Here is a 22450-nt window from a genome sequence, read left to right on the forward strand (position 1 = left end):
TTGAATCCTCTGGCTTTCACAAGTCAAATCCTCTGGCTTCTGTTGACTGATGCAGGGCACCTTTGTTTCATACTGATTGAGTATTGCTTGCTTCTATTCGAACATTGATCTATGATCATGTCATTGCAAAGCCAAGCCATACTGTTGATGACTCATTCTCTGCCTGCGGTGTTTTCTGTAGCATTTTTCCATGCTTCATCCTCTGCATACATCTCCCTCCTATTATATTTGACAGTTTAGGCATCGGATTTATCTATGCAATTTTGTTTGGTCAACTATGTCAATCAATGCCATTTGTTTTCTCGTTGACACTCGAAACGCTTCTGTGGCTGTTACAGAAGAGACCAAAAGCGCCACCCACCTTTCATGCCGCATGCTCTCTCCGTGTCCAAAGGCCCTCACTTTCCACCCCCAGACGTTCGCCTTCGCGGAGTTGTCATCGTCGCAATGGCGTCCTTTTGGAGAGAGGTCATTCTCACAAGCTCTCCCAACCATCCGATCACCGCCCTCGATCCGCTCACCGGAACCATCCGCGCCCGCTTCTCCGGCAGCCACACCCCTCGGAAGGGCCTGACGCTCGTCGGTGACGCCCTCATCGCCGCCTCCCACGTCTCTGCCACCGCCTCGGGCTTCATTCGATTGTACGACCGGTGGACCTCCAACTTGGTGCACTGCCTGCCAACGCCTGAGCCGGTGGCCTCCCTCGTCGCGACTCCCGACGGATCGTACCTCTTTTCCGGTGGCCTCTCGGGCTTTGTTCACGCTCTCATTCTTCCCTCCGGTGATCTACTGCGCTCGTTTCGTGCCCACCGCCAGCCTGTCTCCTGTTTGACTGTCAACGACGACGGCTCGCTTCTGATCTCAGGTGGTGATGACGGCACGATTGTAGTGTTCCCCATAATTCGACTGCTGGATGCCGCTTCCGGCGATGATGATTCCGCCCAACTTGCTTTGTGCCGGTTCGCTGCACACGACTTGTCGGTGACCGGTGTCTCTTCCGGACCAGGCGGCTGCAATGCGACCATGGTTTCGAGCTCCCTCGATGGCACATGTAAGCTTTGGAGAATAACAGATGGCAGCCATCTACGAACCGTGAAGTTCCCGTGTCCGATGTGGTGTACCGTCATGGAGCCCACAAGCTCTCACATCTACGCCGGAGGAGCAGATGGGAGGGTGTACGCGGTGCCGCTGGTGGCCAGGCGACGTCGAACACCACTCGACGAGGCAGATGTTACGGCGTGGGAAGCAGAGCAGAGCGGGGCAGTGACGGCACTGGCAATGGCAAACGGGAACCAGAATCTAGTCTCAGCTTCAGAAGAGGGGCTCATAACTATCTGGGAGACGGAGCACGGATCGATCGTACGATGCTTTGGGCATGAAGGCGGAAGCATCGGAGATCTCCTGGTGGCTGGAGGAGGAGCTACTGGATTCAGAGCAGCTCGTAATGGAGATGAAGCACGTCCATCCCCTGGAGGAGGGTTCTGTAAGAGGGAGATGAGTAGGAAGATCACCGAGGCGATGGAGATGGATGAATGGTTGAGAGTGGTCATGATAGATAAGCACCGGGCCGTCGACATGCTCGAAACGGCGATCGGAAGCTACCGGAAGCTCTTAGCTTTGCTTCTCAGGGAGGCCAAGAGAGGCATCAACGAAGAAGATGCTACGGACGTGTACCATTCTACATCTGTATGAGATATGAATGCAATGAACGAAGAGTACGAATACCACCATTCACGTTTTCACCTACGAGTCACTTGTACTGTTCACAGCACACTATGTTGGGCATCACTCATTCATGAAGTCATTCAATTGAGAAGTAATAACATAAAAGAAGGAAGGAAGATGAGACGGGAGATAACTATTGAGCATAACACAGACGAAGCCTTCTTCGTTCCTCGTTGCAGGTTGATGCTACGAGTGCTGAAGACGCTCACCTTCTCTTATTCCCGAGCTTGCAGACACAAAGAGCACACCCCCAAGCTGATACTTGTCCACCCCACCTCGCCCACATGTTCCACTCCCCTTCCCTGTCCCCATTAATCCCACAAGTATCGCCACTCCTTACCACATTCCATCGACTTTACTCGTTAACCTAATCCACCTCTGCTCTCTGCGACAATTTGGTTATCGAGTGAGTCCAAAAGAGCATACCTCTCCCCCTTACAACACACACGTTATTGCACTACATATTATATATTGCTTAGTTATCCTTGTTGGTGCTTCGTTATTTGTAGGGAGGATAAGGATGGTCAAAGTTGGGCATCCCGTTGACATGGGAGTAGCTTCCACTTGCACTGGATCCTTCCCCACTCCCATACATGCCGAGGAAGTAGCTGACCATGCTTTCACTTAAGAGGTTGTGATGCTGCGGGGCGGCGGTAGCTGGCGGTGGCATGGCGAAGTTCGGCGGTGGCACCGGGGCGGTGGTGAAGAACTGGGAGGCAGCCGTAGGTATATCAGGGACGGCGGTGGGAATGGCTCGGTGTTTGATGAGTTGGAGGGCCTCCCCCCGGACGGAGCCGCGGTGGTCGCCCTCCAGCTCGCGGTAGCGGTGGAGGAACAGCGTGAGGGGCTCGATGTAGTCATCGAAGCCGAGCTTGTTCATGGCCCACAGCACGTCCTCGGCGGTGACGGTCTTGCGCTGCTCTCGCTGGCACCGCTCGTTGGCCTCGCTGGTGATGAAGCTGATGTACTCGGAGACGCACTCCTGGATCATCTCCTTGGCGTCGTCCGCGATCTTGGCGTGGGCCGGCAGCACCCTGCGCATGATGCGGATCACGTTGGCGATCGGCATGAAGCGATCCTGCTCACGCACGACGGGCGGTGCGGCGGCTCCTGCTGCGGCAGCCGGGTTCAACTCCATCGGAGGATCTTGGATCAGCGGAACCCCGGCCACGCCCTCACCGGCGACTCCTGCACCACCAGCGACCAACGCTGCAATCAATTAGTATCACTCCATGGCAGGAGAAACATGCATTAAACGGACACGTGTCAGAAGTGTATGCGAGGCGCCAGTAGGACTGTGGGAAGAGATGGAGGTTCATAGGCGCCGTCGTGTTGCCTCGTCCAGGGAGGACACGTGGCAGGCGGGGTAAAGAGATTGACTCGTTGGAGGCCACGGCTGACCACGCCTGGGGAACAGAAAACGACAAGGACCAGCCTCGTGAACATAAGACTGACGCGGATGACGACGTTCACGTAATTGGCGGACGTTAAGGCAACTCGACGTACGGCTCAGATCGTCCAATCGAGTGGAGTCCACACGCATCGGACGTGCCAGATTGAGTCAAGTCAACAGAGAGGGTGTAAATTTTGAACTCAACGGGACCAGGAAAAGAGGCGTTTCAAGTCTGACCTAATTTAGTCATGGAGAAGAGCAATTATGGAAGATGAAGCAGCTTTATACCAAGTCCAATCAACTTCTTCGTCAACAAAGAGGAAGGGCCAGAGATAAAATGCCTACGAAGTTTCCCTATCCCGTAAAATACTGTTCTTATAGTCATAAAACTGATCCAAAAATACCTAATATTTTCTGCAACAAGAAACAGAAGTTTGTGCTTTGGTTCCTCTTTGGCAGTAAAATTTCTGGAATCCAATCAACTTGAGTATAAAGACTAGCTAAAGGGAGAATCCTTCGTGAATCTTCAACATGGTGGATGAAAATACCAAAAGAAGAACAATAAATACAGTGACTGTGTTTACTGTGTTGGAGATCGGAGCATTATCATGCATCATGATATGCTGCATAAACCATGAAAATGGAAATGAATCTTAAAAAACTCGGACGGCGGTGATCGTGGACTCATGTGCGTTAGAGAGAGAGAGAGAGAGAGAGAGAGAGAAAAGGGTTCTCCAAGTGGGATATATTCTACAGAACCTGCGAGATCATGGTCGCCAAGGAAGCCTGCACCACTTGCCATCGCTGCCGAACCCCCTCGCCTTTGGTTCTGCCTCTCTCTCTATGAAAGGTGGTGGAGAAGGAGAGCGTTGCGGGCTCTACTTTATACTGCTCTCGTCACATAGCAATTGGCACTCCAAGTGGCACGACGCTGGGTGGTGCAGCGGCACAAACGAGAGACTGAGAGAGGGTTCTGGTTACCCCCAAGGTGAAGGTATGATGATCCCCTCTAAATCCTAGGTTTACGGAGACTGGATCATGGAAAATGTGTAGAGGAAATCACATCTTTGCATGCATTGGAATCATCTGATTTCTCTTCCTGGCTACTGCATTAATTAATCCCCGCATTAACACCACAGGATTTGTTACATGCACTTTACTCCCGTCTTCCAAAATGGTCAATGCATTGCAGGGGGGTCGAGTCAGCACGTGTATATGCTGACAAATTATTCCAGCTAATCACTCTGCGATCGTTATTGATATGCTATCAAGTCTCAGTAACTCGGATCGTAATTCTCATCTCACTTTGGTTTCCTTTGTTTCACGGTCATGCATAATGAATGCTTTGCAAGGTGGCGGTGCAGAATGATTGTTGCAATTCCTCGATCATTCATTCGTCCAAGCCAATTGTTCTCGCTGTTAAGGAGTGTTGCAGATTGCATCATTCTTTCCCAACTATTACTGAGAGACATGCCATGCCAGTGGACTCTGATAGAATTGACGTGTAATAATTGCACTTGCGGAAGTTTCCCCCTGTGATCTTTCTTCCTTGCATGGTCAGATACCTTTAAATCTGCAACTTTCATTAGTTCGCACATTGCAGCGTAGTCTTCTTCTCCTAAAAACTGAATGAATTCCTAAGTAAGACCTAAACAAGATTGTTCTTTATGATCATGTCGCCGACGATTATCCATGTATCTTATATTTTTTTTGTTCCAGATTCTCTCGACATTTGTGATACTGATGCTTCTGCTACACGAAAGAAGAAATACTTTTCATGCACATTCATGGAACAAGAAATATTCTCCGAATTCATATGGCAGGAGAAGTGGAACATTTCATAAGAATCCTTGCTTATGAAACAGAAATAAACAGTGATAAAAGAATCCTCGCCTACGCTTTGCATCTAATTCATGCGATTCCACCACTTGGCACTTACACGATGGAACAGCAGGATGAAAGCCAAGCCCTTCAGGTTCCCACACAGTGATACCATGTGGTGGACTAACATGCATGGGGAATCTACGTGCCCGATTGATACGTGTGCTTCGCGCACACGGAGGTTTCGTGTGGAGCAGACTGCAAAACACACGAATAAGACGAACACGTTCCTGACTGTCAGCTAGAAAATTGAAGCGTTGGCCTCTGTTACCAAATCCCGTCGTCGTCTTATGCTACCCACTTCTTGTCTTAGCCTGCATGCGAGGGAGGACTCTTGGCGTGCAGTCCTGAGCGAAGACAAAGCTCTACTTTGAGGTCATTGGAGGGACATAAAGCAATAAACCCATATTATTTTGGACGATTGTTTAAGAAAATACTCGTATTTTGAGTATTTTCTCAAACCATACCCCCATTTAAATTATTCTCAAATCATAACCTCTAATTCGAAAAAACCAAAACTATCCCTACCCCCCCTCCACCTCTGTGGTTATGAGGTGGAGGGGGGAGGAGGAAGGGGAAGGAGGGGAGATGAGGGGGAAGGACTGGCAACGCGAGAGGAGGAAGAGGAGGGGAGACGTGCAGGCGGCGGAGGCGCCGGTGGCAACGGTGGAAGATGAGAGAAGGGGCAGTTTGGATAGTTTTCGAATTAAGAATTATATATATATATATATTGGTGCCCATAATATATACCAGCGTGTTTTAGGTGACACGAGATCGTATACATGCTGAGTGATATAGACGTGGACCCACGGGCTATAGGACGAGGGCTTTCCGCCACGTGTATGTAACGGGCCGACCCAATTACGGTGATGGGCGGCTTACAATGGTGGCTGGTATTTGACACGGTCGGCCTCCTCCCGCGCCGCCGCCTTCTTCCCCTTCAAGCCTCGCGCGCGGCTCCTCCCCAGTTCCCGGTTCCTGGGCCTGATGCGTTCATTCAGCCGCCACGGCCACCACCACCATCCGCTCCCCCTGCGACGGCCACCACCGACTCCAATCCGGTGGTGGATTTAGAATCCCCGTGGAAAACCTGACATTGGATGCACTTTGTCTGAGTTATGCAGAGGCTTCAAACCATGGAACAGTCAAAGGATCTGTTTGTTTTTGGACTATACATGACAGAATTCAAACAAATTAGTCGGAATAGTGAAGATACATTCCAGTCTCTCGATGAGCAATTCATGTTGATCAGTTGAATGCTACTACACTCGCTAATCCTCGTCATCTGATACTATTGCAGGTCCTGGCAGCAGTCTCCTTTCATCACTCTCATCGTCTATCCCATCGGTAATGTCAATAGCTTTGCTGGAAAGCTTTTGCTCATCTCTAACTTCACTGCTATTTTCCAGCTCAAGCTGCTGTATCTCTGATGCTATCAAGGAATCCATTCTTGCTCGCTCTCTGTCTCTTGGATAGGTACAGTATAGGAAGGAGTAGATGGAACAACATAGTGACATTGGAATTGCTATAGCAGTGTAAAGCGCCTTGGCCAAAGAGGCAGCGTTTGCTCTGTCCGACTCGAGAACTGCACCTTCACCTGATCCACTGGGAGTCGGTCTGTAACCATAGAGATGCTCAGCTAAAATGCCAACAACTGGAGGAGCAAACGACGCGAGTATGGACTCAAAGGATCTATCTAGTGCGTAGATGCTCGTTCGAGATCTCTCCGGGACTATTTCTGCAAATATCGGACTGCACGCACCAAAAAAACAGAAGATTCAGCAAAGAAACGTTGCTCTGATAAGAACTTAATTGGTGAATGCATGCATGACGTACTTGTTAGTGGCCGCCGCGTTCCAGGAGATGCTTAATCCCATGATGAAGAAGACAAGGCCGTGAGCAAGCCCTGTGGAGGGGTCACCAGGCAAGACCAGTAACAGCACACCTGCAAGAGGAATGCAAGAACCAGAGCTTATCTGTGACAACACTATCCTTCCGGCGTTGGGGAAATGCTTTGCAAGAAAGTCCCCCATCTTTCCCCCAAACAGTGCTCCAAGCGACGTCGCAATGGAGAACAATGTCATGAGGAGTCCGGTCTCGCCGTGGGAGAATCCGACGAGCTCCAGCCACATCGGCATGAACGAGAGGGCGGACCACGGAAACGATCCGCTGATCCCCTGAGCCACGATGATCTGAAACGAAGGGATTCTCATGACAGTCTTGGCTTCTTCGATCAGATCCTTTAGTTCTGCCCAAATCAACTTCCTCGAGGTGGCTTTGTCGCTTGCACCAGTAAGGTTCTTAGGGAAATTAGGATCCACTGCAAAGAGCCGGACCAGAATTCCTACTACAACACTTAAAATGGTGATCAGATGGAAGGCAACTCTCCAGCCAGCGATTCCCATGAACGAAGTGGACGCCAGCAGAAGGCCCAAGAAGTTGCCGATGATGGAGCCGAAACCACTGGTCAGATATAGCCATCCAAATGCCGATCCACGAGTGCTGTCGTTGGTGGAATCGGCCACAAGAGCTTGGATGGATGGTATTACCAGAGCTAACCCGACCCCATTGAGAGCCCTTGCGACTGCTACCTGTTTACATTCAGATCTTCGCTTGTTAATCGATAGATGGAAATCTTTGCCAAGTATGCATAAAAAAACAGAGAGATTGGATTCCAATCCGTGGGAAACAGCGACGGCAACATCAAGAAGAGTACCTGGAGGAAGGTGGTGGAGACAGCAACGAGGAAGGTGGCGGCGGACCAGAGGAAGGCGCCGAGGGCCACGACATGGGTCCGGTCGTACCGCATGGACATGTAAGCGGCGAGGGGATAGCAGCAGGTCTGCACGATGGAGCGGAAGAGGGTGAGGGATCCGAGGGCGGTCGGGGTGGCGTCGAGGGCGGCACCGACCTCCTTGTACACCGCCGGTAGCAGCGCCTCATCTGCCCGCTCCATGATCCCTGCCAGGTTCACCAGGACCAACGTCCTCGTCTCCACCCCCATTCCCATCGCCACCATTTTTTCTCCGTTCCCCCTTCCTTTGGATCGGAGTCAGAGGGTCAAGGAGTTGGACTTGGCGGCCAATGAAACAGGGAGATCTGTGGAACGCGGGAAAGGAATACATTAAATATTACATGCAGTCATGACCACATGAAAGGCTCCCAGGATTAGGACCAAGAACTCTCAGCCACACGGCGGCGAGCGAATCAGCTGGGCTCCACCGGAGACAACTCCGTCGGTGTAGATTGCGAGGGCCAGCGCCATCGTTTACTTTGGAGTATGTTATTATTCATCTTCCTCGGAGTGGGTCGCAGGTGGCGTCCTGAGTCGCGTGACCATTTGTTTGATGAAGACGGAGACGCCATTAATCTAGCACATCACATTTAAGTACTGTTGGATCAGAGTACCTACGTTGTTTCCGAGAGGCAGCAGAATTCTTCCTGGTTGCTCCTGATCTTGTTTCCGAGTCCATTGGAGATGCTTCATCTGTGTTCTCCACGCTGATGTAATCGTCGGATATGGGACACTTTTTGTATGAAAAGAAAAGGTGGTAGAAATTGCAGCGAGGTTAGTGCAGATAGAAATCATAATAAAGATATAAAATAATATTTTTATTTTTATTTTTATATTTTTAATTAACTTATGATTTAAAGATCGATTTAAATAAATTAGTTGATTATGTAATTTGAGTATATGATTGAGAAAATTATTTTTTTAATAATATATAAAAACAAACGTTACCTCAATAAATAAAATTACTCTTCTTCGTAATATATTGTTTAAAGAAAAAAAAAAGGCTTTTTTCCTTCCTTCTCTTGTCTCTTACTATAGGAGTTTGCCCTAGCGTCACTAATCTCTTTGTCATTTGCTATCACGCTATCACTATTGTTGCCATAATAGCAAACCCTTTTCTACACATGTATTAGACTTTCTCGAGCGTGCCTACTCCCTTGTCTTCCTTATTATCGATAAGCTCTTTACCACCAACTTTATCGGTGTCATCAGACGTCTACTTCAATGTAAATATCAAATCTACATATCTCTTGAAGCCATAACCTTCCCAACAACTTACCACTGATTGATGTCATCATAGTCATCAACCTTCTTATTAGCCACAAATGTTGTCGCCAACTTCATTGGTGTCCTCGGAGACCTCCTTCATTGTAGATCCCAGATCTACAAATATGAGATTTCATAAAGCTAGAGCAAGAGATTGAACTTCATTATAACTTACTCGTTTTCTCCTTTTTTCTAAATAACTCCATCATAGCCACCGATCGATCTCTCGATGCCACTATCACAATAAGAGCTCTTTCCCCTTTATTCCAGATTCTAACGACACGACTTCTTGGATATTTATAGTTTCATTGATCTCCATCATATTCCTCCTTATGCCCTTCTTAGATCTTCCACTAACAAATCAGATCTTTACTGTTTATTATCTGTTATATTATCAATTGGTTTTGGATTTTTCTTAGTAGATTATAGTATATTTTCAGTATATCTTTCTCATCTACGTATGACACTCCAATTATTGTTTCCTTAAGAAATACTATTTTATCTCAAATAACATGACTTATATCCATTAATGTAGCAACTTTAATCTCCTTCAAACTATTTAATTCCTTCAAACTATTTAATAGCGATAAATATGTATCTTGACAAGCACAATTCACCAATCTCCTCTTTGAATATTATCTATTAAGCTATATGAATGACTCTCTTAGTTGTCTACTAGAAAAGATCGAAATATCAAGAGAAGTCATCCTGATGACAAGTCTTAATCATAAGTTATGGTTACGATAAAAGCATCTTATTCTATAAGTAATTTAAGTCTCAATCATTAGCTCTATAGTATCACTAATCTCTTCATGTATTAGTACAACAAAAGCATGGTTAAAATTATAAATCACCTTTGCCAATCTCTCTCACACTTGTATAATAAATCTTTTATCAATTTTGATGGAAATAACATAAGAGGAAAGTACTATTGTTGATTATATGTAAAATCTAAAAACTGTTATAGATAAGTTAACTTTAATATATTATTCCCTGAGTGATGAATAACCATTATTTATATTCTCAATAGCCTAAATGACAAATATAAGGAACTAACAATAGTAATTCGGACACGTGACTCATCAATATCATTTGAAGAATTATATGATAAGTTGATTGATCATAAAATATATTTGAAATAAGAAGAGAGGATAATGAGATCAACTATCATAGCTTAATTCAATAAAAAATATAAAAAAAGATAATCAAAGTAACAAGAACTTCAATAAAAAAATTAAACAAAATACCTCTTGAATACATAGGTAATACACAGATATATCATTTTCCATTACACTATCAAACCTCTAACCTTTATAGCAATTTCAATCCAGATAGTTCAAAAACTTCAACTATAACTATCAGCAATTTTGACATCCCAACAATAACAATCAATAAAAAAATATTTACCAACTCTATGATAAAATTTGATACATAATAAAAAGTTCATCATTGTCAACCCAAGCCTACTGCTCCACTTAATTGACCTCAAGCAAACATCATGACTACTCTAATTGTGCATCTAAGCAATTAAATTATTGACTTCAGTACTTGGTCCAAGCTCAAAATAAAGACAATATCCATGAGTAACCATCAACTTCATAAATCACCCAATCATTCACTCTTGTTTCTGTTGTTGCTCTAATCAATGTGTGGGATCATCGCCTTCGTTATCCATCATCCTCAATTCAAAATCAATTCAACAATAGCTAATTTTTCGTTACTCCGACTTTCGAATAGGATAGAATTGTAACTCATTATGATGATTATCTTAGTAATAAAAGTCAAATACTATCTTTTGTAATATTTTCTATATTATACTTCAAACCACTTGAAATTATTTACATTGATGTCTAGGGTTTTGCCCGAATCACTTTCTTTAATAATTTAGATTTTATATTATTTTTATATATTATTTCACTAAATATATATGGCTATATCCTCTCAAATATAAAATATGAAGTCATTAGAATCTTTACTCATTTTAGAACAATAGTTGAGAATTTCTTCCAATCTATTATTAAAATAATTTATTCTAATGGAGGAAATAAATACTAAGCCTTAATAACATATCTCTCATCGTGTATTATACAACAATTCAAGTTACCATCATACACACATCAATTAGTTAGTTTTGTCAAACGAAAGTATCAATATATAGTTGAAATTAGTTTCACCCGTTTACATTGTGCCTCCATTCCACTAACTTTTTAGTCAGTAATCATTTAAATCATAATCTATCTTATTAACCGTATGCTCACCCCAATCCTACAATACTAGTCATCTGAAAAATTATTTTCATAAAATCTCAAACTATCAAAAACTTAAAGTATTTGATTATTTATGTTATCCGCTCTTACTCTTCATACAAGTTAACACATATTCAAGTGTTGCATCTTCTTTGGATACTCCCTCGAATGTAATGTTTTTCAGTGCTTTAATCCTTAAGCTCAAAAGGTTTTTGTATCATGTCATATTATTTTTCTTAAGTCTACATATTCGTTTCAAAATCTTACTCCTGTTAGTTTGGCAAGTCCCATAGTCCCACATCGGGAAAATCAGACTTGTTGTCTCGTTTGAGAACTATAAATAAGGGCCTGTGCTTTGAAGTCAGATGCACCACAAGCACCACAAGTGGCATCACAGATGCACCACAAGAAAAACCTAAGTGTTTGCTTTGGTTTAAGTCCATACTCAGAAAATAGTTTGGACTTATAGTTTGGTTTTTCTTGTTTAGTATTTTCGGGTGTTTTATGGCCTAGGAACATCTTCCTAAGGCATTTGTAATTGTCCCTCTTTTGCAGTAGTAATTTGCTCCTCTTTCGTCCGTGGATGTAGGTCAAAGTCAATTGACCGAACCACGTATATCTGGTATTTTGTTTGTTCTTGTCGCTTTTATTCTTTTCACTTTATTGTCTTTGTTGTGTTGCCAAAATTATCCTTTGGTAAATATCCTGGGGCTAGCTCTAACAAACTGGTATCAGAGCCTGGTTTTGGGATCTTTTGGCAACGATGACAATAACAAAGATTGTTGTCGAGAAATTCGACATAAATGTCAACTTCGGCTTGTGGCAACTAAATATGGAGGCCATTCTGGTTCAAGACGGAGTTGATTTGGCACTTCAGGGTGCTGAGAACATTCCAGATGGTACGTCAAAGGAAGATCTTGCGGGTATGGATAAGAAGGCCCGATCAAGCATCATTCTAATCTCTCTGATGAGGTTTTACGGGAGGTAGCTACGGAGACTACGGCTAAGAGCATGTGGGACAAGCTTAAAGCCTTGTACATGAAGAGGACAGTGGAGAATTGTCTCTACTTGAAGCAGAGTCTGTATATGCTTCGAATGATTGAAGGTACATCTATACTCTCGCATCTTGATAAGTTTGATTCTTTGGTTATGGATTTGGAGAATATAGATGCAAAAATTGATGATGAGGATAAGGCTTTGTTACTCTTGTGTTCTCTTCCCCAATCTTTTAAGCATTTCCGTGATACTTTGATTTATGGAAAAGAAACAGTTTTGTATCAAGAAATTAAATCTGCACTGAAATCTAAGGAGCAGATATACAAGAATATCACTGGGGAAAGTAGAGAGAATCAGGCTGAGGGTCTGGTTGTTAGGGGGAGAATGGATAAAAGAGAATTTGACAGTAGTAGATCTAAATTTAGATCTAAATCCAGACATAGAAATTTGGAATGCAGATATTGTCATAAAACGGGGCACATTAAATCTGATTGCTTTAAGTTGAAAAATAAATTAAAGCAAAAGAAAAAATTTGTTGAGAAAACTATTGAATCCGCTGAAGTTAGTGTAGCAATTGATGAGAATGTTGGAAATATTTTTTCTGCTATTGATGACAGGACGAGGTCTAAAAATGAATGAATTTTAGATTCGGGTTGTTCTTATCACATGTGTCCCAATAGGGATTTGTTTTCCACATATGAATCTTGTAATGGTGGAATTATTTTGATGGGCAATAATGTCGCATGTGATGTTGTTGGTAGAGGAACAATCCGAATTAAAATGCATGATGGTATTGTGAGGACGCTCACTAATGTTAGACATGTTCCTGATTTGAAAAAGAATCTCATCTCTTTAGGCACCCTAGAGGCCCTTGGGTGTAAATACACAGTTGAAGGTGGAGTTATGAAAGTTTCAAGAAATGCCCATATTGTTATGAAAGCTTGTAGGTCTGATAGCTTGTATATTCTGCAGGGAACTACTGTCACAGGTTCGGTTGCAGTTTCGTCATCATCATTGTCTGATTCTGACATCACCAAATTATGGCATATGCGTTTGGGTCATATGAGCGAAAAAGGTTTGAGCATATTGAGCAAAAGGGGTCTACTTTGCGGACAGAGTATTGGGCCACTGGACTTTTGTGAACACTGCATTTTTGGAAAGCAGAAAAGAGTCAGCTTCACTTCTCCGGCAGTTCACAAAACGAAAGGTACTCTTGACTATATTCATTCAGACCTTTGGGGTCCAGCTCAAGTTCAGTCTAAGGGTGGTGCCAGGTATATGTTGACTTTCATTGATGATTATTCCAGGAAAGTTTGGGTTTATTTTCTGAAGCATAAAAATGATGTTTTTCTAACCTTTAAACAATGGAAGGCTTTGATTGAGAAGCAAACATGTAAACAGATTAAGCGGCTTCGAACAGATAATGGCATGGAATTTTGTGAAGGTGGTTTTGAAGAATTCTACAAAAATAAAGGAATTGCTCGGCATCGCACTGTTAGGATGACGCCTCAGCAAAATGGTGTGGCCGAACGTATGAACAGAACACTCTTGGAGAGAGCAAGGTGTATGATCTTAAATGCAGGGTTGACAAAAGACTTTTGGGCAGAGGCGATTAATATGACTTGTTACGTTGTCAACCGCGCTCCTTCTATAGCACTTAACTTTAAAACTCCAGAGGAAGTTTGGTCAGGTACTCCTACTGATTATTCTGATTTTAAAATTTTTGAGTGCCCAGCATACATGCATGTAAATGAAGGAAAATTAGAGCCTCGGGCTAAAAAGTGCATTTTCCTTGGGTATGCTTCTGGGTGAAAGGATACAGATTATGGTGTTCTGATCCCAAATCCCCAAAATTTATAATCAGTAGAGATGTTACTTTTGATGAATTATCTATGTTATCTTCTAAAGAGGATTCTACTAGTTGTACAAATGATAGTGCGCAGAAGCAGGTGGAGCTTGAGATTGGTAGTTCAGATTTTTTTAAGTCGAACTCTTCTACTCAAAGAATGCCAGTAGGTGGTCCCGAGTCTACTGACACAGATGTTCCAGAGGAAGAGCAATATTCCATAGCCAAGGATAGACCACGGAGAAATATTCGACCACCACAAAGATATACAAATTTGGTTGCATATGCTTTGTCTATTGCAGAAGAAACAAGTGAAGTTGGTGAGCCTACTACCTACTCAGATGCAGTTTCTTATGATAATTTCGTTAAGTGGTTGATTGCGAAGAATGAAGAAATAGAATCTCTTCATCAGAATATAACTTAGGATCTTGTGAAGCTGCATTCGGATAAGAAAATTGTTGGATGCAAATGGGATACCATTGCTGAGGGAAAGGTCCTTGTTCAGAAAATTCATACGAAGGACAATCCAATTGATATGTTTACGAAGCCTGTTTCAGTTTACAAGTTCAAGAAGTGCTTGGACTTGGTTGGTGTTCATTGTTGGTGATTGCCCATTAGGGCTTTTGTGAAGAAGGTGGAGCAAGTTTTGTTGGGACATGTCAAGGTGGAGATTTGTTAGTTTGGCAAGTCCCATAGTCTCATATCGGGAAAATCAGACTTGTTGTCTCATTTAAGAACTATAAATAAGGGCCTGGGCTTTGAAGTCAGATGCACCACAGGCACCACAAGTGGCATCACAGATGCACCACAAGAAAAACCTAAGTGTTTGCTTTGGTTTAAGTCCATACTCAGAAAATAGTTTGGACTTATAGTTTGGTTTTTCTTGTTTAGTATTTTCGGGTGTTTTATGGCCTAGGAACATCTTCCTAAGGCATTTGTAATTGTCCCTCTTTTGCGGTAGTAATTTGCTTCTCTTTCGTCCGTGGATGTAGGTCAAAGTCAATTGACCGAACCACGTATATATGGTGTTCTGGTGTTCTTGTCGCTTCTTTTATTCTTCCGCTTTATTGTCTTGTTGGGTTGTCAAAATTACCTTGTGGTAAATTTCCTGGGGCTAGCTCTAACAATTACAACAACCATATGTCACTAGGTTCATATGAATATACCTCAAACTCCCTTAAGTGCATCTCTTATCACATCAACTAATAGTTCTCTTCTAGACATGTACTCTCTTGTTACTCTAATTTAATAGAACTTCACTCTCTCTACAACTTCTCCATCTACCTCTCTACCAACTCACTATATAATGCCAACGAAGCAATGTCCTTAGCATTATTTATGGTGTCTTTGTCCTCTCCTCGGCCAAGTGACATCGAAGTGTATTCTGATCAAAGTATGATCAAAGTATGTATCACTAACTTTCCACCAATTCTCATTTCTTTAACACAACCCAATAATACCATCAAGCTTAAACACTACATGATAACATGCTCCAAAAATGATTTCTTCAAACTAGGTCGATCAAATCCTTGATCTTCATTCATGCTACCATAAGTTCTCTAGCTGAGCCTACTAAATTTACAACCATCACCCAAGCTCAAAAATCTTCACACTAGCATAAAGTCATGTGTGAAGAATACAATGCCCTACTCAATAATATCATATGAACCCTTATACCATCCCACCACACACAAAATGTTATCGGGAGTAAGTGAATCTTTCAAATTAAGCAAAACTTATATAAATCTATTTCTAGATATAAAGCACATTTAGTATCCAAAGGATTTCACCAACGATCTGTTGATTTTATAGAGACATTTAGTCTAGTTGTTAAATTGTCGATAATCTAACTCATCTTGAGTTTAGCTATCACTGGCATATATGTACCTTATTACAAGAGATCTTAACTTAAGATGTCTTTATGCAATAAACCTCTAGCTTCATCTACCCTCAATATCCAAATCATGTTTGTGGACTATGAAAAACTATTTATGGGCTTCGCTAATTTCCAAGAGCATGGTATAGCAAAGTTGGCTTATATTTTATATCAACCGACTTCGTTAACTCCAAGTCTGACACTTATTTATTTCTACGGTAATAAAGGGATGTACTATATATCTACTGATTTATGTGGATAATATCATCATCACAAGTAATGGTTCTATAGAGATCGAGTAATTCATTAAGCCATTAACATATTCATTTTGCATCAAAGATCTAAGAACCTTAAGTTGTTTTCTAGGAGTGGAAGCAATGTTCACATCTTTTGAACTTTTCATATCTGCAAAGAAGTATATTCGAGAACTATTATTAAAGACAAATATGTATAATACCAAAGAAGTCGCTGTCATACTCTTCACCACTAAATTACTCAAATTATACAGTGACAACCCTACTATAGATTTTACATAGTACCGATAAGTAATTTGTTTCTTACGATATCTATCTCTCACACGTCCACGTGTCTGAATTATAGTTAATAAATTATCATGATTTATACATCAGCTCTCTATTTTGCATTAGTCTGCACTATAACATATCTTGTGATATCTCAAAGAAACTCCTAATTATGAATTTCTTCATAAATATTCATCACTTCATTTCTATGTCTTTATCGATACTAATTCGATAAGCAATACTGATGGTAAAATATCTACATTAGCTTACTAATCAGTTAGAGTTTCAAGAAATATAATATAATCGAAAGATCCACCACTAAGTTGAATATCAAACTATCGCACCATTGTAAAACTCAACTGAATCATTAATCTACTATATGAACTTAATATCACTTCCTAATCCACTCCTATAATATGTTGTGATAATGTCAATGTCACATACCCACGAGTCAATTTTATGAGTAAATACCTACGTATGAAATATATTATTATCAATTTTTATTTTTTAGAGATAAAATTATTAAACTTCAACTATGTATTTCTTATATCCATATTTTTGATCAATTAATAGACTCCTTCACAAAATCTTGTGCTTATAGAGTATTTCGATTGACATCATTAAAGAAAACTTAATTTTACGACAGCAAGATAGATGATTATGATAAAAATAAATAAGAATGATAATTTTATGTTCCTTACCTACTTAATAATTTAAGTTTGATTGAAGATTTTTTTTTTGTTAAAATCTATATAAATATATATTATTATAACTAATAAAATTATTATTCTTTAATTTTTTCAGGTGCAACTTGTCCTTGTCAAAAAAGACCGGACAATGGAGCTAAAACTTTAGATGTTGTTCAGATGTACAAATTGCCTTCTGTACATCAGAATCATCATAAATCATGTCGCCCTCAAACCAGCGTTGTCATGTCGTCATTTGTCATTTCCTATGATGACACTTGCAAAGTGGAGCGGATGAAAGGTCACTCTCAAGCCAGGGTTTCCGTGAACGAAGCTTTCACATAAATCTTCAACATATATATATATATATATATATTCTTCATAAATCATGTCACCATAAATCTCGTCCGTGTGATTATTAGTGTGAACGCCATCACAAGTCATCCGTTCCTTCGTGTCATGCCGGGCACTGCCTTTGTTGGATGGAGAAGATGGCCGCTGACAAGTGATTTGAAGGTACCAACGATAAGCCACCACCGTTTGATATCATCATCTTCTGGTGTCATCATGGGGTTCGTCATAAGGACACGTGTAGCTTTTGCCGCAATTCCCGGCCTGGGCCCCACCTGTCATGAAGCTGCCGATGGATGACAGTGCGGACCCCATTTGGTGGTTCGCCGGTCCCCTCGAGCAAGCGTGACGCACGGACGACGTCATCCCCTTGGTTAAGATCGGATCAACTAACAGAACACGGATCCGTTTAACGATTTGGAAGCGGATTACGTGGGGTTTGGTCCATCGACGAGCCTATCTGGGTCGGCGATCGGTTCGACCCGATCGGAAGTAATTAACTTGACCCGTAATGGATTCTGTTAGACAACAGATATATCGTGGTCGATGAGTCAACATAGCTTAGTTCATGGGTCGATATCGAGAGCTTTCTGTAGAGTGATTCAGATGATGAGATACCCGAGCTCTCGGGAAGGAGTGCTGGTTGGTCGGAATCGGGGTTGATTGGCGACTCTTTGGTGCCGGGCGGATCGTGCTTCCGTGCCGAGTCCCTCACCGTCAATGAGTGGTTGCTCTGCTGCAAAAATGACCTCCGCCGAGTGGTACCCGACCGTGACCTCTCCGATGAGCAAGTTAGTAACGAGAGGGATTACTTTTTTTTCCTTCTTTTTTCTTGCCCTCCTCCTGACCGGAGGCCAGCCAGGGGTTTTATACTATGACGCGAGAGTTGATGGTGCGTCGATTCGACGTCTGCTGCTGACCCCCGAAAGATGGGACGACTCTTCTGACCATCTACCGTTCCGGGACACACAGAGCAGCGTCAGATGACATCGCTCCGAGCTCTCGGGACGGGATGTGTGACATATCTTCTTGGTACAAGCTTCCGGGACGAGACGGGTGGCGTAGGGCTCCGATTTGACGTGCGGTATTAGTGGTGACGTGTCCAGGCCGTCAAAATATATCATATCAGATTCGACTGAATGCGATCGGTGAGACAACCAATCCAACCTTTTGCAAGATTGGATTCACCCAGCCGTCGGTTCCGCAGACAATGTCTGAGGCGATAAGAGGGTGAGCCCTCCTCTTTGCCCCAACTTTGGGTTGCTCATCATCGGCAGAAATGATGCATCTTAGAAAGGCCAGAAGACCAGGTTGCTCTGCTATTATAGGTGCACGGATTGTATCGTTGGTGGATAGACCGATGGGGCCCTTCGACTGGCAATCCCATTGATGGCAGCAATATGACAACATGGTGTTCGTGGGAGATAACATCATTAGGAGGCTGCAGGTGGAGCTCGGGAACCGGCATCATGAGGTGAGACAGGGGAACCCCTCAGCCTCAGCCACAGCAGTGTGTTGCATTTGGTTGGTGCTACCTTCTTGCGGAAAGGGCATCTGGCTTTCCATGGCTGCCGAGATGTAGATCTAGTTGTAGATCACACCGTCAAATCCAAACGATGGCAATAATAGATCCTGCTCAGAGTTCTGGTGAAGAAGAGAAGAAGTGGGTGGTGAACTATGATCATCTCTTTTCATAGATTTACTTGCCATCATAAAAGAACAACCTTGCAAATCATTGAAAGTCATTTATGAGTTTTCTTGCTTGGATGATTCTGTAAGTATTACTACACAACAAAATATAGAACTAGAACAGCATTCAGTTTCTGCTGCGTTAGAAAAGAGAATTGACAATGATCAGTATTTATTGCTTCAATGGAGACAAAAAAAGAAAGAAAAGGCAACAAAAAATCAGTGTAGCTGATCCAAAAGATTACTTTGCTATGTCTCTGGCTTCCAAAGGTGGAAGTTTTGACACTTGATGACAAACTAGTGTTGACTTTAGGTTGACAATGTAGGTTAGAGTTAGAGGCAATTCCAAATTCAGTGAACATGGATTGGTGGCTTGCTGAATTGTTGTTGCCTAGATGGTGAACATTCTTCTGCTGGCCATGTCCATCAATTATGGTCAGAGACACCTTTCTTAAACCCTAGTTTTCTTGCCGAGGCCCTCAAAGTGATGCATTCCAGCCACAAAGTTCTGATCCCTCAATTGCCTGGTCATGGTGGGAGAATTTGCCCAACATGTCCATGTGAAGGATTGAGAGTTCTGCCTGTCTTGAGGGTGGCAACTGGTTGTGGTAACTGTCCCTAAGACAAACCCGGTCAAAAGAAAGATCAATACTCTCTATGGTCTAGCACTCACTTTCCACACAACAAAGGGGACCAAATGCTGTCATTTTACTGTTGTGCTGATATGGAGACAGGGAAGGAAATATTGCAGGCCATATGCTTAATCTCTGTGGAAATATTTCTGATCTTTATTTGATGTATCATGCAGTTCTGACCTACTGAACCAGAAAATTGTCATGCTTGATATGTAACAGAGGCAGCTGCTATAGATTAGACACTTGAAAACCATCTTTCCAAATACTGAGGATGATACATGCTTAAGGATGCAGCTGATATGCTTATTATTATGATGTAGATGAAATCATTAAATTTCTTATGTAAGGTTTTTTAGTAGAGCACATGCAAAACCAACACAAGAACAGTGGCATAAAAACTTGTTGACACACCTTGATGTTTGTCCAGCCTTTTTGCACTCAAAACAAGCCTGCATGACACACTCTGTTTCTCCCTGCATCATGTGATTTGCTGCTCATATCTGCATCATCCACATCTCAATGAAGAATGAAACATCCCACAGGTAGATTTCAGAATTTCCAACCCCAGAATGAAGTCACTATCAGTTAATCTATCAGAAAGCTAGAGAAATAAAAGACCAAAAGCATGATTTATTTATCTTCCCCACCACACAGACAAACCAACCTGCAGAGTTCATACCTTCCCTGGTAGGTTCTTAGAACTAGCCATACCTTTCTGTGTCACATTCCAGCTCCAAGTTTCTTTACATTAAATATGGGCAGTAGACAGTGGACCTTCCAAAAGATCAAATGGGAGAGAACAATTTGTATTGGTATTCTTTCCAACAAGAGTCTTTTTCAGGATTGAACAACAGAACTCCTACAGTCCACATTAAATAATTCTTCTTTGAATTTGATATTGTTGCTTAGATGTGATATAGACAAGGATGAGGTAGCTAACCACCTAGCATGCTCAAACTGATGAGAATAGTTTAGTATAGTTTACCTGTTGACATCAAAATGCATCATCAACCTGGTTGAAGATGATTAAATACATTCCACCACAATACTCTTTCAGATTTCATACTCTACTATGAAATATCCTTAACCTTTGATGCACTCATAAGACCGGCCATAGTGTGTATGGGTCATGAACTAATGCTTTTTAGGACACACATTGAATTGAGAGCCAGTGTTTCTAACACTTAGCCATGCCCCTGCTGAAGCTTTTTCTTTCATTTCTTGTTGTAGTCCCAGCAATGCCAAGCCTTGAGAGAAAGTATTGATCCAAACTTATGTTGTGGTCCAGAGTGTCGGAAAGCTACAGACCACTAGATGAAACAAAAAAGGAGGGCTCCTATCTTTAGCTTCACAGAATTTTCTCCCTGTCTCTTTGCTCCTCCTCACAAACGTGTATTTATACCAGTCAATGGAGGGCTTTTTTCTTTATTCTTGGGCGATGAGGTTGAACCTTCACTACCTCATTCCTGTTGGCTTCAAGCTAGCTTTCATCATAGCTTACGTTTGATTGTAGTTCTTCAACACCATAACCTGATCAACCATTCTTGGCCTCCAAAAAATCACAAGCTTTGGTTACTTCATCTCTTTTCTTTTATGGGTGTTTCACTTGAAGGTGATGAGGTGAAGACAGTTAAATATGCCAAGGCCTAGCTCATGATAGGATTCTTTGGTGATACCAGTCATATGATTTGGTGGTAGTGAGGACACAAAAATGGGACAAGAGGAGAGACAACCATCCATGTAGCTTTTCAGGTCTGGTTGCAGTCATCATGCCCACTTGACTTTAGTTGGTGAGCTGCTCTGTTTGCAGCGAACTTCACCTCATTCTGGTGCGTGACACACTGGGAAGCCACAGAGCTTAGCAATTCGAGAAGTTCCAATCCGCCAGCCAAATTTTCTTAGTGATCCCATTAAACTTTCCACTACAGCATGCAGGACACAACACACATGCTAACATGCATTCATGGTTAGTTAACTGCTCATTTCATCCATACACAACTAATACAGGCTCAGGAATCAACCCAAATCCTTTCTGGCTTTCTATCTTATGTTAGTGATAAGGTGCTGAGAAGGAAGGTTGCAGTGATATGATACTGTGAATGCATCTCTGTTCTATCCAAATGCTTCGGTGTCATATAGTCCAAATGGTGGCAGACGAATGTATTGTACCAATGGAGGATTGGCTGCCTTTACCCTCTTTTCTGAGACTGAAAAGCTTTTCATCTTCCTGTCTGCTCAAATTAATTCAGGTTTTCTTCTACAGTGAGAAGGGGAGAAGGAAAGAGAGGGTGGAATGCTGTATCATATAAATTTAGATCTAGTCATCCAGCAAATTTTCTTGGTGATGTTGTCTCTCACTGGCCTATCTGTGGGGACTATGGATGGTCTCTCTCACTACATATGGTCGATAAGAGACCATATCATCCAGTAGGTTTTTCCAGGGTGATTCAATCAAACTAAGTAGCAGTGTTCAAGACTGGATGGAGAGTTGGGAGCCCATCATCTTCAGGCACACACCTGACGAGATAGAGAGACGAGGATGACA

The 22450-nt window shown here is 42.5% G+C and overlaps 3 protein-coding genes and 1 long non-coding RNA gene across 4 annotated transcripts; 1 reads left to right on the top strand and 3 right to left on the bottom strand.

The window, feature by feature from the left end:
• The first annotated feature begins 38 nt into the window (after positions 1-38).
• On the top strand, positions 39-1721 carry LOC135633171 (protein ROOT INITIATION DEFECTIVE 3-like). The gene has a single exon (XM_065142339.1). The coding sequence runs from the start codon at positions 367-369 to the stop codon at positions 1690-1692; it is 1326 nt and encodes a 441-aa protein (XP_064998411.1). The 5' UTR covers positions 39-366; the 3' UTR covers positions 1693-1721.
• A 309-nt stretch (positions 1722-2030) lies between these two features.
• LOC135633107 (nuclear transcription factor Y subunit B-9-like) lies at positions 2031-2796 on the bottom strand. The gene has a single exon (XM_065142206.1). The coding sequence runs from the start codon at positions 2792-2794 to the stop codon at positions 2225-2227; it is 570 nt and encodes a 189-aa protein (XP_064998278.1). The 5' UTR covers positions 2795-2796; the 3' UTR covers positions 2031-2224.
• Positions 2797-6136: 3340 nt separating this feature from the next.
• Positions 6137-8080, bottom strand: LOC135633435 (uncharacterized). The gene is made up of 3 exons (XM_065142876.1): positions 7716-8080; positions 6836-7590; positions 6137-6751 (listed from the first exon to the last, which is right to left on the bottom strand). The coding sequence occupies exons 1-3, from the start codon at positions 8016-8018 to the stop codon at positions 6271-6273; spliced, it is 1539 nt and encodes a 512-aa protein (XP_064998948.1). The 5' UTR covers positions 8019-8080; the 3' UTR covers positions 6137-6270.
• A 10788-nt stretch (positions 8081-18868) lies between these two features.
• LOC135632781 (uncharacterized) lies at positions 18869-21688 on the bottom strand. Its single transcript, XR_010494778.1, has 2 exons — positions 20317-21688; positions 18869-19305 (listed from the first exon to the last, which is right to left on the bottom strand). It is a non-coding gene; the product is annotated as an uncharacterized LOC135632781 (long non-coding RNA).
• Positions 21689-22450: the final 762 nt, after the last annotated feature.

The sequence above is a fragment of the Musa acuminata genome, chromosome BXJ3-3 (genome assembly GCF_036884655.1).
Source record: "Musa acuminata AAA Group cultivar baxijiao chromosome BXJ3-3, Cavendish_Baxijiao_AAA, whole genome shotgun sequence".
Lineage (NCBI taxonomy): Eukaryota > Viridiplantae > Streptophyta > Magnoliopsida > Zingiberales > Musaceae > Musa > Musa acuminata.